This window comes from Clupea harengus, chromosome 18 (genome assembly GCF_900700415.2).
Source record: "Clupea harengus chromosome 18, Ch_v2.0.2, whole genome shotgun sequence".
NCBI lineage: Eukaryota > Metazoa > Chordata > Actinopteri > Clupeiformes > Clupeidae > Clupea > Clupea harengus.
The window spans coordinates 8,514,058-8,529,057 of record NC_045169.1 but is presented as its reverse complement, the minus strand read 5'-3'; the positions used below and the strand labels follow the sequence as shown (position 1 = coordinate 8,529,057).

Genomic DNA, 15,000 nt, shown 5'->3' with positions numbered 1-15,000 from the left:
CCACCATTCTCCATTCAACCCTTCTCTCATTCCTCACCCCCTCCCCCACTTTACCATCTCGCCTCAGCTACTCTTCACAGCCTCCGCCCTCTTGGTTTAAGATCAATAACGAAAATAGAGGAAATAAGGAAAAGTATATCTGTGTTAATGTGTGTATGTGAATGTGTGTGTGTGTATTAATGTGTGCATGTGTGTTTGTGTGTTCCCAGCAATGAAGATCCAGTGTAGCTCCAGTGTGTACTACCTGCTGGAGGAGATAGGGGGGTACCTGCTGCACTGCAGAGGGGTACTACAAGTGAAGGTGAGTCTCTCACACACACACACACACACACACACACACTCTCACACACACACAGTCTCTCAGACACAAATATAATTGCACACACAAACATACACACTCACACACTCACACACACACACACACACACTCACAAACGCTCACCTCTTTCCCAGGGCAAGGGTGACATGGTGACATACTGGCTGGATGGGAAACTCCCGGTAGCCCCCGGTAAGGAGAAGAACCCAGCCCCTGAGCAGGACAGGGGTTCGGCCTTTGTTACCAGTAACAACAACCAAAACAACAACAGCCGGAGCAGCAGCACAGTCAGCAAACACAGCACCCGTGGCAGCACAGTCAGCAGACACAGCACCCGTGGCAGCACAGTCAGCAGACACAGCACCCGTGGCAGCACAGTCAGCAGGCACAGTGGCAGTGGCAGCAGCAGTGCCTTAATATGCTAAAATGGGTCTGTACACTGTCATCCAAAACATTGTAGTCTGTCACAGCCACATGTCATGCCACCGACTACAGACCTTTAGTCTGTGCAAGTCATCGCAGATCGTATCGATGTATCTCCTGTGCGTTATACATAGATAACACATTTCTAAATATATACTTTCTTTGATCGTCTGTACCCAATTTCTGAACCAAATAGTGGGTTGGTATTTAATGAGCTGTAACTCTGTTAGCTGTTGTTGTGCATGTGGACCTATTTTTTCACCTCTTCATCAATCTATTGAACCTCCGCTTCGTCGCTGTTTGTGTGCACATCAGTCCATCCATGAGGCAAGGCGTGTTAAAAGGCGTTTAAAGTGTGTGTAAAAGGACACGTTGCCCAAAGTGTTGTCTAGCAGGTCATAATAAGCATGTTTGGCTGGGTAACTGGCCATGGTCCTGAGATTTCTATAGCGAAGATCGTGTGCAAGTAATATCCGCTGACATTCCCTATGGATAAGGGGTAATGTGAGCTTAGAGCTTCTAGTGAAATAGAGGAAAATGGGGACGGGGTGGGATACTTAGCTATGCCAGAAGACATGACTTAGTGGGCAGGTTTAAATCTCCTAGACCTAGAGAGCAGAAGTGGGGTGAGTTACATGCTGTCAATCATCCCTATGGGCTCCTCCCGAACTTTTTTAGAAGTCACCATGTATTGGCGTGTGCTGAGAGGTCTGCTGTGTTCTTACAGATGATTCATGATGCCAGACCGCGGCTCAGGTGATAACCGTGTCATTGCTAACTCTGATCGCTTACTAGCTATTCACTGCTGACTCAGTGTGCCTCTGTGGCTTGGCTTTTTCTGTGCGAATAAACAGCTGTCACCACCAAGCTTGACTGTCTGGAAACGTTTTTAACAGGCACACACACACACACACACACAGACACACATAATTGTTTAGGTCTACAGGTATCCATGTACTCACACTAACTTTTTTCAACCTGGTCTGAATCGAAAAAGAACAAATTAAATGTTGAATTAGAGGATATTTTACATAATAAGAGGAGGAGAATATAAAGAGGCAGATCCCCAGAGATAGAGAGATGGCTAACAGGTTGATTGAGGGAGGCAGAGAGAGAATGATGCAGTGGGGCGTAGAATAGGAGCTGACCAGTGCAGCTGGTACTGAAAGCCTGCGTTGTAGCAATGCAGAGGCAACCTGTGTGTGTGTGTGTGTGGTAAGCTGCAAACTATGAATTCTCTTACAATACTGATGAAAGGTCTCTCTATTCAGTACACCCTTCACATCTTCATGAGTAAATGTGTGTGTGTGTGTCTGTTGCCCTAATTAATTAATCATGCATGAGCAGCTTCGCTCAGATCTATGAGAGCGCCTGTGAATTAGATGCGTGAACAACACAAGGGCCAGATACTCATTCAATTAGCGCTGCTTCACTGTGTGTGTGTGTGTGTGTGCGGACATTTGTATGCACACACATGAAAGGGCCTCATCACTCCAGCCACCCATACCATTAGCATTACTGAGAGGTGAGTGTGTGAGTGTGTGTGTGTGTGTGTGTGTGTGTGTGTAAGGGGGAGAGGAAGAGAGGGCTTATAGGTACAGCTATATGTAAGTATGAATGTGAATGAACAGAACAAAAGCAAGAATAAGAACAGAGTATCAACTGATCAACAGAGTTCAGTAATGAGCATAGCCCTTCCTTCATATATACATTATGAGAAACACGATGAACATAGTGTTTACGTTAGTACTCTACCCATTATAAAGGGGGCGATAGTGGTTCAGGAGGTAGAGGAGTCGTTTGGCAATCGAAATCGGTTGCTAGTTTGATCCCGAATCCTCCTCACCAAGTGTCGGAGTGTCCTTGAGCAAGACACTGAACCTCCAACTGCTCCCGATGCGCAGGTTGGCACCTTAGATATAAGCCTCTGCCATCAGTGTGTGAATGGGTAGATGTCTGAGGCATTCATCTGTAAAGCGCTTTGAGTGCTCTATGAGTAGAAAAGCGCTACATAAATGCAGTCCATTTACCATTATATCACCATCTACTGTCACCGTATTCATTGGTGAGAGGCTGAGCCAACAGAAACCTGTATGTGCGTTGTGTGTCACTCCATACGGATGTGACTGAGTGGCATCACTACGGTTGAGTATGTGTTCTGACTGCCATACCAACGAGTCTGGATCTTGTGGTCAGGGTGCAGGTTTGGTAGCCCATAGCCCTGGGTTCAAGGCTGGGTGGGGTGACTGCTCTGTCCCTTCGCTATAGCGGAGATGCTGATGTAATACAGCTCCATGATAACCTTCCAACCTGAGTTACCATGTGACCTGCAACAGACACTACCGGCGTATTCCGACCACATGGTTGAGTGACAAACCTGGGTAAGTTAACTCAGAGTAAGTGTTAAACCTCGAAATGGCTATGTTTTGCTGGGCTTCTATTAGGTTTACTACTTACTCCAAGTTAACTTACCCAGGTTTGTCACTAAACCACATACTTGGAATACCCCCCAGTCAGAAACAACACCAAGGTCATTAGATGTGTCTTACCTGTACTGGAAGTTCCTTTGAATAAATGTAAATATACACACAAAAGACCCGCATTACAGAGCAGTAACAGGCAGCACAAGGCCCAGAGAGAGAACATTCACAACTAACTACACAGAAAAACTGCAGCAGACAAATAAAGTGAATGCAGTTTTATTGTTCAACAGATGTGTCAATATTACTGATTCACAGACAGCCTTTCTGAGCCCTCTGAAAATGACTTGTGAGCTTGATTTATCCCTCTATTTGCTGATTGGAATTCCACCCCCCCACCATCCACCATCCACCCAATTATGCTGACAACACTAAAACAAAAAGAGACAGAAAAGAACAGTAGTTGGTTTTGATACAGCTTGTAAATGTATATGAAACAGAACAAGCTGTCTCGCAAGCCATGACTTAGGGAGATATTTTTCTAGTGGCAAACACAAGTAATCAAAAGTGGAAACTGGGTAGGAACGAGGTATGAATTTTGAGGGGAGGTCAACCTGCTGCAATTTCTACAGACAAAATTCTACGCTTGAGGTCAATTTAATATGTTACAGTTGACATTTAAGCTTAATAACGGCCCGCTTGTTTTCTCGAATTTGGTCTGATTTCTGTGCGTTTGGCTTTACTTATATACATGATGAGATGTTGAACCAAGAGATATTCCAAATAGGGTTTACATTTTTTTCCGGTGAAATAAAAAACAAAGCAAAGCAGTACAACATCAGATGAGAATAGTTCAAAACACAACAGCATCATACCAAAAATGCACACATATCCACTCTCATCTGTTCATTAAGTTCACAATGGGTCTACACTCTTCCACCAGGGAAGGGTAGATGTGAGTGAGTGCACTGGCATGTGTGCACACACACACACACACACACACATTTGTCCATGACACCTCACACATGTCCATATCACTCCATCCTTGCGCTGAGACAGACAGTCTGTGTTTGCGATGACGTTGTTCCTGCAGGAAACTCCATTTCCCAGTGGTCTGCGGGGCCTCAGACTCCACCCACAGCAGTGAGACTTTCCAGAGCCGCTTCCCTGCAGCCGTAGATCACGAAGCCCCAGGCCAGTAATACACAAACACCTAGCAACTGAGAACACACAATCTAGTGAGACACTACACATTACATTACACACAAATCCGACACTGACGATCACCGAATATGCCACCTGCCATTTATGGATGATTCACACATATTCACAAAAACACATGAAACATAGGTAGAGGCCATATATTATCTATATGCCTGACGTCATAATTACAGTATTTAGCTTTTGTCCAAAACAACTTATAAAACATCAAGCAAAAACATTTAGGCTAAAGTAAAAACATCTTTTTATTTCACGATTCTCCACCAAACTCTGCATTCGGCTCAAGCAATGTTGATGCGCTGACTTGATAAATAACTTATTTTTGAAATACACAGATGCCCCCTAGCGACTGATACATGCACAGCAAATCCACTGCGGGGTTACCTTGGATACTAGTCGTGGGGCATGGGTCATAATAAACTAATACATTGTACGACGGTTAATGACATTTTGATTTGGCACAGTACGAGTTCAAGGCATAATTTCACAGAATGATGATGTTTTCATGGCGGTCAGATCCATGATGAAGATGCAATCCATTAAGGCTAAGCCGACAAACAGCTGGTGCACGCACGATGTCTGAATGCTTGTGACATACATATTGTTATTTTAGCATTGACGGCATAGCACGGTGTAACCGAATGTGATGTAGCTGTAGAGAACTCACCACCAACTAATTAGCTACTTCTACATGTGCCTGTCATGGTAACGTTGCTTTTTCTGGTGCTTATGGGTTGACAAGAAAAGCCGACCACTTCACATAGCAGAGCCTAGAAATGCAGAGCTAAACTTGCAGGACCCACGTTGGTTTCATATCTGCATTAATGTTGCTCGAAGTGTCGACCTAGCTAAAAATAAAAAGAAGAAAGTTAGACGAGAACGTCTTTTGATGGAAAACAAACCAAACTTACTAATGAGTACACTCTTTCCACATTCCGCTGACTGACGCTGTACATGATTTATATCAGACACTCCTCTCGGCTTCAGCTGCTTGGCAACAGTGAATTCAACCTCTGAGTATTGTTTGGCACTAAACCGTCTTTTAAACCATTTGTGACTGTCTGTGATTTTTTTTTAGCGTTTAGCTAGGTCTGTCGAGGGTCTTCTTCTTCAAATGTAACGATAGTTGGCCGCATCCTCTTAAGTGCAGTACTGCCACCTACTGGTGCCATTTAATTTCACTGGAACCCCTCGAGAGTGTGCTGCTACTATCCCCAAGTTGTGAAAGACCTTTCTCTCTCTGCCTTTACTGAATGTCACTATGCCTCTTCTTCATTGAGTTAAATGTGTTAACTGATGTCATAATATTGCTTCTTGTGTTATTCCCCTTTGGTGTAGAATGATCAACCTTCGGTGTCTTGCTCATTGCATTGTGCCACATTTCTAATGAATGGCTTGTCATAGCCCTACCTATTTCGGCCCATGTCCTCTTAGATGCCCGTTTCACTGCTAACTCCCCTCATATCTGTAGAAGAGGACAGAGGCCCAGCAGGGCAAGATGTGGACTGTGAGGGTTGGTTTTGGGTTCCCCTTGGGAATCAGGCTTGAAAGCTTCCATGTATGATTTATTTATGACTATGGCACTCTCCCAATACGTTTTAAATTTCCCTTTCACTACGAATTTGACTAAGTATGTTACTGCCTGAGTGTTACTGGATAGATAGAATGTCTGCCTTTGGGCCAGCAGATGTCTGCCAGAATGACACCAGGCACCATTGGCTATTAATTTCATTCAGGTGATACACATCGGTCCCTTGAATTCTGAAGCTTATACTAATGCCTTAGCTGAAAAAAAACTTGATTATGCCAGCAGACAAAATGGAACCCAATGTGAACTGCACACAGCAGCAGAGGACAAAGGGATGAGATACTATATGAGAATACAGCTCTCATGTCCAGCAAGAGCACCAAGGCTACATTTTCACTTATTTATCTATTTCTGACCAAATTACAAGACGTTCCTCCTTGAATTGGTTATTACGCTGCATTCTGCACATATCTGACTTGAATAGCTAAAGCCATCGGCCGTCTAATGCGTCTGCATCCACCTGAAAAATATGGGCGGAGAGAGTGTAGCCCTTATGTCTGGATATTGCACATTCATTGTCCACGACCACGCTTTAGGACCCAGAGGAGCCGTGTTGTTACGTCGGTGCTGCTGTTGCCCACAGACGGCCACTTGCTCGAGGCGTAGGGCGCGCACTTCTTGCAGCAGCCATGCTGTCCTAATGATTCAATACATCGAGCACCCTCCGCCAACGGATGCGTGTCTCGCCACCGTCAGGTGAACGGTAGACCGGACGGCGGATTCTGCGTCACTTTGCGGATTCCCTTATCTTCAGATAGACTGGTGGGGGTCTGTGCATGCGATGTAAGGATACTTGAGGGGCCACCTTTACTGGGTCATAACCGCTTGTCAGATGGGCCCGTGTTGCCAGGGAACAGCCTGGGATGAAAATTAATAGTTTTGACTGACGAACAGATTTGCCATCTGTTTGGAACCTGTCCGATAATCGATTCAGAACTGCTTTGTGAAGGGCGGATGCTGCCGTCCCATCCCATCAATTTTGAGCGTGTGTGTTTTATTTGTGTGTCGGCTGTGACGTATTTCTTTGTGGACCAGCCCACTAGCGGACGGAACAGGTGGCGCGTGGCTCTTTTGTATCGGGTTTGGATCATGTCCTCTTTCCAAAACGTTGTCTCAGGACGGAAACCTAGCCCTAGCGCGGCATGCACATTCGTGTAATTGCCTTGACCTCGTGATCACTCCTTAGAGAACCCCATGCTCGCCGATCACTGTTAACCCCAACGCTCCGGTAATCCTGACCGGTGTCTTGTATACGAGACGAGATGGCGCTGGGCCGAGGCACCATAGAACTGGAACATTTCGACGAGCGAGACAAGACACATCGCTCGTCTCGCGCAGCCGACTTAGGTTCACAGGCTGGCTCGCGAGCCAGCAGTGTGGTTCCGAGCCCTGCGCACAGCGCCAATATTAGCTTCTACCGCACACGCACGCTTCAAACACTTACCTCAGAGAAACGTGCAAGGAAAGTGCGCTTCTACCGGAATGGGGACCGGTGTTTTAAGGGGCTCGTGTTCGCCATGTCCGGGGACCGCTGCCGCTCCTTCGATGGGCTTCTGGCAGAGCTTACCCGCTCGCTCGCAGACAACCTTTACCTGCCGCAGGGGGTCCGCAGCATCTACACCTTGGATGGGTCGAAGAAGGTGACTGGCTTGGACGACATCTTGGAAGGTGAGAAATCACAGTCGCTTGCGACGTCAGGGATCTCCCTTGTTCGGGACCGCAAATCAATAGGGTGTCGTACACTCCAGGCTAACAGTAAGGACGTGACTTCAGCACCAAGGACAGTGATAGTGGTCCATATACCGGCAGGACCCCACAGTGTTCATCTGAATGGATTCATGGTGTATTTATCATAGTATGTGAGTGGGCGTGGATGTGGCCAATAGACAAGGTCTAGGGTGTGTGTAATTCTTAAATATGTGTTACTGTAGAACGTGTGTGGTATGTATAATGTGTGCACGATTATGAAGGCTATCGGTGTGGAATTGATTGCTTCTACGTGTATGTAGGGTTGATAGGTGTGCATAAGAACAAACTATTCTGGAGCAGGTCGTGCATGTGCATCCGTCAATTTATGTGTTCATGTCTCTGTGTGTGTGTGTGTACAGCTACCATTATCCAGTCCTATCCTTGTGTCATCCTGAACCCAAGTTTAGATTGTTCACACCCACTCCCCCTCCCTCAAATAACAGGCTAGCCTGCTGAGCTAATCTCTCCGATGTCATTAGCACTGACAGTAACCAGCTGCACTATTCAGTGTCTCTGAAAGGGGCGTCCGTCTTTGCAGTTTAAACAAGCAGGATCAACGACGAGGAACACAGTGTTTGTTACCCAGGACATAGTGTTTCTATGTATATGTTAGGCAAACAACACCTATAGACAGTGATGTATAGACAGGACATGAGTGTTACTATGTACGTATATGTTGGGTAAATAACATCTATAGAAAGGAATGTATAGAAAGGACATGAATGTTGCTATGTACATGTTAGGTAAATAACAGCTATAGACAGGGATCTATAGACAGGACATAGTGTTTCTATGTGTCTGTTAGGTAAATAACTCATATAGACATATAGGCGATATCCTGCAGGTTAGAAGTCATATGATGTGCTTGTGTCTTCTTGTGTCTGTAGAGAGTATTTAAATGTGTGTGTGTGTGTGTGTGTGTGTGTGTGTGTGTGTGTGTGTGTGTATATTTATACGTATAACATGCATACTGTGTGCTGTCCCACAGGCGAGTGCTATGTGTGTGCCTCGAACCAGCCCTACCGGAAGGTGGAGTACTCTAGCGTGGCCCAGCCCAGCTGGGGCTCCCGTAAGGCGGGGGCCGGGGGTGGCTCAGTGGCCCGTGGAGCAGGCCCCGGCCCTGGGGTCGGCTCATCCGCTGTCCGTGACTTTGTGCGGCCCAAGCTGGTGACGGTGGTGAGGGGGGGCACACGGCCCCGCCGGGCGGTGAGGGTGCTGCTGAACAGGAAGACGGCCCACTCCTTTACCCAGGTGCTCAACGACATCAACAACGCCTTCAAGCTGGAGGCGGGGGCCATTCGCAAACTCTACACACTCGATGGCAAGCAGGTGAGGGGAGGGACAAGTGTGTGTCTGTGTGTGTGTGTGTGTGTGTGTGTGTGTGTGTGTGTGTAAGGAAGAGAGGGTAAAAGAGAGTGTTTTGGTAAGTCTGATGGAGAGGGTTGGTTTGAGTTTGTAAAGAATGTGTGTGTGTGTGTCTGTGTGTCTGTGTGTCTCTCTGTGTGTGTGTGTGTGTGTGTGTGTGTGTGTGTGTGTGTGTGTGTGTGTGTGTGTGTGTGTAAGAAAGTGAGGATTAGAGCGTGGGTGGCAGGATAAGTCGGAATGTAAGATGTGTGTGTGTGTGTGTGTGTGTGTGTGTGTGTGTGTGTGTGTGAGAGAATGAAAGGGAGAGAAAAAGACTGAGTTGATCTTTCCCCAAACTTTAGAATGAGAAACACGCAGACAGTTCTGAACAAATTCCCTCCTGTCTGTTGCACACGTACCCACTCACACGGTTGTCATGACAACACTGTTTCTACTCTCCACTCCATGACTGAACTCTGTGAATGGTTCAGTAGGGAGTGTGTGTGTGTGTGTGTGTGTGTGTGTGTGTGTGTGTGTGTGTGTGTGTGTGTGTGTGTGTGTGTGTGTGTGTGTCAGTGCACAAAACTCATTGGTATTCAACACACTTTCTGCTCCAGGGAGATCCTTGAAAGACTCATTTGTTTTGTGAAGAAGGGACAGTGAAGTGTGTGAGTGGTCCTGAGTTTCTCCAAGCAACGTAGTGTTACTGATTATTCCTTCTTTGTGTGTGTGTGTGTGTGTGTGTGTGTCTGTGTCTGTGTGTTTAGCTTACGTGTCTGCAAGACTTCTTTGGGGATGACGACGTCTTCGTGGCCTGTGGGATGGAGAAGTTCCGAGTTCAGGATGACTTTGTAATGGCCAGCAAACCATCACGCTCTTTTGTTAATGGTGCGCACCAACACCCTTACACACTTACACAATTGCACAAGACCACACAGACGCGCACACACACACACACACACACTCACACACACACACACACACACACACACACATACACACAATGCCCACACTGTGAATACATGGTTTATTTACTGCTGAACCTTACTGTACACACCCATGACATGGGAGAGAAAAAAAATAAAGAGGTTAAATATATCAGAGATTAGATTTGGACATTAAAATTCTATTCTTATTTTAGAATCCCCAGTGTAGGTCTAAGGAGGAATGAAACCTACGGTGAAGGGCTAGAAATAGTTTGTGATCTGTGGTCAAATGTGATTTACAAAAGAGAAAAAAAGGGATCATACATGTCATAAACATGTGAATGATAGCCCTACCCGAGGTGCTTAAAAACCTTTGATGACAGGATTTACAGTGAAGTGAGTGAAGCAGTAGTTATTTTTAGCGCTAAAAAAAAAAAAAAAACACACTGCTCTTCAAAACAACTGTGGTATTAAACTAACTGTGGTATCACGAGTGTTAGTCTGTCCTTCCAGCACTAGTGAGCTTGGCTCCGTGACCGCTTGGCATGGGGCTCGGGCAGTGCTCTCAGGTTGTGCTTGGACGTTGGCTACGCTCTTCAGGGGAAACATATGGCCAGCGCCAGCCCCTCAGTCTGTCCTCACATTAGTTCTTCACATTAGCATCACTTTGGGAGAGCCAGGGCAGATGCCGAAGGCTCTGATAGATCGCTGTTTATTTGAAGAGGCTACACAAATATTGTGTTTTTCATCTCTGTCCATCACGCTGCATTCATCTCTCTCCTTTGATCTTTCTCATCCCCTATTCCTGCCTTCTCTCTGAAGCGTTTTCTCTCGGTCTTCTCTCTTCCGTTTCACTTCATGACTTGACTGTATTCTCTCCCCTCCATCTGTTTCTCTGGCAGAACTGAAATCATCTCGGGCCCTTAAGCCCAAGACCTCTGGAGCAGCACCTGGTGGGAAAGGTAGGCCAAGCACGGACACACACACACACACACATACACACATACACACATACACACACACTTACACACATACACTCACACACACATGCCTCTCTTCCTTTCTGTTTCTCTCAGATGTAAAGATACACGCACACACCACTCTCACGAACAGACACGGCCTATTTCTATTCTGTTCTATTTCTCTCTCACACACACATACAGTATATGCACGCGCCTGCATGCGAAACACACATGTGCACGGCCCACACGCACGCTGTACTGTAACACGCTCTGGCGGGGTCTTCATTCCTGCTCTTTAGGTGGTGAAGTACTTGGAACCCAGAACTCAACAGTGAGATCCAAAACCCCACCCAGCCCAGGGAGCCAACGCAGCCTCAAGGTGTGTGTGTGTGTGTGTGTGTGTGTCTGAGTGTGTGTGTGTGTGCGTGTGTGCGTGTGTGTGTGTGTGTTTGTGTGTCTGAGTGTCTGAGTGTCTGAGTGTTTGTGTGTGTGTCTGGAAGCCATGTCCACAAGCCCTTCTTTGTATATGAGTATTTGTGAAAGAAATGCATGTCTCTGTGTGTGTGTGTGTTTAACTTTCAACCAGTCTGTGGACCGGTTTCTTGCCCTGCACTCAGAGAACAGTGATGCATTTGTGATACTGAATCGGGCCAGAAACCCTTTTGTAACTGTGTTTTTTGTTTGTTTACATAACTCCTTCCTAAGATCTCTGCTCGTTCCTCTTCACGTCAAGAGAGTAAGGATGCGGAAGAGACAGCTCAGGAGAACCCTGAGGGTAACACGCACACACATGCACACGCACGCACACAAACAGACACACACGCACACACACGCACACGCACACGCACGCACACGCACGCACACAAACAAACACACACACACACACACACATATACACACACATACAAATACACATACACACATGCACACACACACTCACACCTACCAGGTGCTTGACAGCTGTGTTCTCTCTACCTCCCCTTCAGTGTCTTCTCTTATCTCTGAGCGATATGAGGTGGGCAGAGTGATTGGGGATGGAAACTTTGCTGTAGTGAAGGAGTGTGTGGAGAGGTGAGCACAACACACACCAGCAGGCCTATCAGTCCTACCAAATAACACAGAGTAGTATCGGGTTGTTTCTGTATTTGACATATGGGAAGGGAATTAACAAACTACAGATAGCTATATAATAAAATACAAATCTTCATGTGTGTGAATTTCAGGTCTACAGGGCAGGAGTTTGCACTGAAAATCATTGACAAGGCCAAATGCAGTGGAAAGGTCCGTCTTAGTAAGGTGTAACTATGGTAACGTTCTTATCACCATGCTAAAATGATGTCACAAAGTCAGCGGTGGGTAATGATTGGTGGGTTTGGCTTCGGCAGGAACACCTGATAGCCAATGAGGTGGCGATTCTGCGGCGGGTGCGGCACCCCAGCATCATCATGCTGATTGAGGAGGTGGACACGACCAGTCATCTCTACCTGGTCATGGAGCTGGTTAAGGTGAGTGCTGCGCCAGTCATCTCTACCTGGTCATGGAGCTGGTTAAGGTGAGTGCTGCGCCAGTCATCTCTACCTGGTCATGGAGCTGGTTAAGGTGAGCGCAGCGCTGAGGCTCCTGCCTGTCGCCTCGTACACTGAACCTCCACAGCTGACAGCAGAGGACTCTGTGACGGATCACCCATACTCTCTAGCCTCAAACATGACAAATGCAGACTTAGTCTGGCATAGGAGGGTCTCTCTTCTCTGGTGCACTCACCCCTTTACTTTTTCAGTCTCTTTTTCTGATGAATACTGTGTCTCAGGTGGTGCAGCACAACCGGCACAACTTGTTTAACCAGACTTACTGCTGCAGTGGGCTATTCTTATGCACTTTGTCTCCCTCTCTCTCTCTCTCTTTCTCTGTGTCCCCCATCTCTCTCTCTCCCTCTCTCTCTCTCTATCTCTCCCTATCCCTCTCTCCCTCTCTCCCTATCCCTCTATCTCCCTCTCTCTCCTCTCTCTCTCTCCCTCTCTCTCTCTCTATCTCTCCCTATCCCTCTCTCCCTCTCTCCCTATCCCTCTATCTCCCTTTCTCTCTCTCTCTCTCTCTTCCTTTTTCTCTCTCCCTATCCCTCTCTCTCTCTCTCTCCCCCCTTTTCTCTCTCCCTATCCCTCTCTCTCTCTCCCTTTTTCTCTCTCCCTATCCCTCTCTTCCTCTCTCCCTATCCCTCTATCTCCCTCTCTCTCCTCTCTCTCTCTCTCTCTCCCTCTCTCTCTATCTCTCCCTATCCCTCTATCTCCCTCTCTCTCTCTCTCTCTCTCCCTTTTTCTCTCTCCCTATCCCTCTCTCTCTCTCTCTCCCTTTTCTCTCTCCCTATCCCTCTCTCTCTCTCTCCCTTTTTCTCTCTCCCTATCCCTCTCTCTCTCTCTCTCTCTCTCTCTCCCTCTCAGCAGTAGATCTGTCACTTTATGAGCCTCTTAAAAGTGCTACTTATGATGGTTGTCATGGTGAGGGCCTATATATCTGTCATTCTTTCTCTCATGGCCTTATATAAGTGTGTGTGTGTGTGTGTGTGTGTGTGTGTGTGTGTGCGCGCGTTCCTGCAGGGAGGGGACTTGTTTGACGCCATCACCTCTTCCACTAAGTACAGTGAGTGCGAGGCCAGCGCCATGCTGTTCAACCTGAGTGCTGCTCTCAAGTACCTGCACCAGCTCAGCATTGTGCACAGAGACATCAAACCAGAAAACCTGCTGGTACATACTTTACACACACACTAACACACACACACACACACACACACACACACACACACACAGACAATAACGCCCACTCACACTATCCTACACACACACACACACACACACACACACACACACACACACACACACACAGACAATAACGCCCACTCACACTATCCTACGCACACACACACACACACACACACACACACACACACACACACAAACACACTCACACAATGTCTCTTTCTCTCTCATACACACACACACACACAGACACACACATAAATACATTTCCCCTTATGCACATGTACAGTATATACATGTTCAAAAGTGCTCCACTTCACAACAAACACACTCACACAATGTCTCTTTCTCTCTCATACACACACACACACACACAGACACACACATAAATACATTTCCCCTTATGCACATGTACAGTATATACACACACAGACACACACATAAATACATTTCCCCTTATGCACATGTACAGTATATACATGTTCAAAAGTGCTCCACTTCACAACAAACACACTCACACAATGTCTCTTTCTCTCTCATACACACACACACACACACAGACACACACATAAATACATTTCCCCTTATGCACATGTACAGTATATACATGTTCAAAAGTGCTCCACTTCACAACAAACACACTCACACAATGTCTCTTTCTCTCTCATACACACACACACACACACAGACACACACATAAATACATTTCCCCTTATGCACATGTACAGTATATACACACACACACACACAGACACACACATAAATACATTTCCCCTTATGCACATGTACAGTATATACATGTTCAAAAGTGCTCCACTTCACAACAAACACACTCACACAATGTCTCTTTCTCTCTCATACACACACACGCATAGGCGGAGATCACGGGGGGGACGGGGGGGACGTGTCCCCCCCTACCATAAAGTTGTCCCCCCCAACAATCATTGGAAACAAAACAATTTTTTTTTTAAATATAGTAATTTGAAATAAATGCACGACAACACAAGGTGTGCTAATTATAAACGTAAAACAATGTGTTTTTAAGTTTTGAAAAATCATGATCCCCCTATTCCTTAAAATGGTTTGGTTCACATGCTGTTTCCACCGGGCGGGGCTACCGGCAGCTCCGTGTTTCAGTCAATTAGCCAAGTACACGGTCAGACAGTGAGACTGTTTCCTCCTCTCTCCCACTGACGCAGTTAAAGTTTTTTCTAAACTCCTTTTACGAAGTTACAATCGATATGCACAAGTATACATAAGTTTAATGATGGATTGACATGACAACGTGAACGTTTGCTGAT

The 15,000-nt window shown here is 46.3% G+C and overlaps 2 protein-coding genes and 1 long non-coding RNA gene across 5 annotated transcripts in view; 2 read left to right on the top strand and 1 right to left on the bottom strand.

Moving 5' to 3' along the window:
- LOC105891429 (atrial natriuretic peptide receptor 1-like) overlaps positions 1 to 741 on the top strand; it is a 15,512-nt gene extending 14,771 nt beyond the window's left edge. Inside the window, exons 22-23 of the mRNA XM_031585531.2 lie at positions 210 to 301; positions 454 to 741. Coding sequence (XP_031441391.1) covers positions 210 to 301; positions 454 to 741 — 380 coding nt within the window. The remainder of the gene's footprint in view (positions 1 to 209; positions 302 to 453) is intronic.
- A 2,681-nt stretch (positions 742 to 3,422) lies between these two features.
- LOC116224651 lies at positions 3,423 to 6,406 on the bottom strand. The gene is made up of 2 exons (XR_004165672.2): positions 5,292 to 6,406; positions 3,423 to 4,379 (listed from the first exon to the last, which is right to left on the bottom strand). It is a non-coding gene; the product is annotated as an uncharacterized LOC116224651 (long non-coding RNA).
- A 168-nt stretch (positions 6,407 to 6,574) lies between these two features.
- The window catches only part of LOC105891430 (serine/threonine-protein kinase DCLK2-like), a 12,825-nt gene continuing 4,399 nt past the window's right edge, over positions 6,575 to 15,000 (top strand). For 2 of the 3 annotated variants that reach the window (XM_031585094.2, XM_031585093.2), the window contains exons 1-10: positions 6,575 to 7,636; positions 8,706 to 9,046; positions 9,829 to 9,949; positions 10,890 to 10,949; positions 11,249 to 11,328; positions 11,655 to 11,724; positions 11,936 to 12,020; positions 12,173 to 12,245; positions 12,335 to 12,454; positions 13,541 to 13,687. In XM_031585094.2, the coding sequence (XP_031440954.1) occupies positions 7,231 to 7,636; positions 8,706 to 9,046; positions 9,829 to 9,949; positions 10,890 to 10,949; positions 11,249 to 11,328; positions 11,655 to 11,724; positions 11,936 to 12,020; positions 12,173 to 12,245; positions 12,335 to 12,454; positions 13,541 to 13,687 (1,503 nt within the window). In that variant the 5' untranslated portion in view covers positions 6,575 to 7,230. The remainder of the gene's footprint in view (positions 7,637 to 8,705; positions 9,047 to 9,828; positions 9,950 to 10,889; positions 10,950 to 11,248; positions 11,329 to 11,654; positions 11,725 to 11,935; positions 12,021 to 12,172; positions 12,246 to 12,334; positions 12,455 to 13,540; positions 13,688 to 15,000) is intronic. The other variant, XM_031585095.2, reaches the window with a different exon arrangement.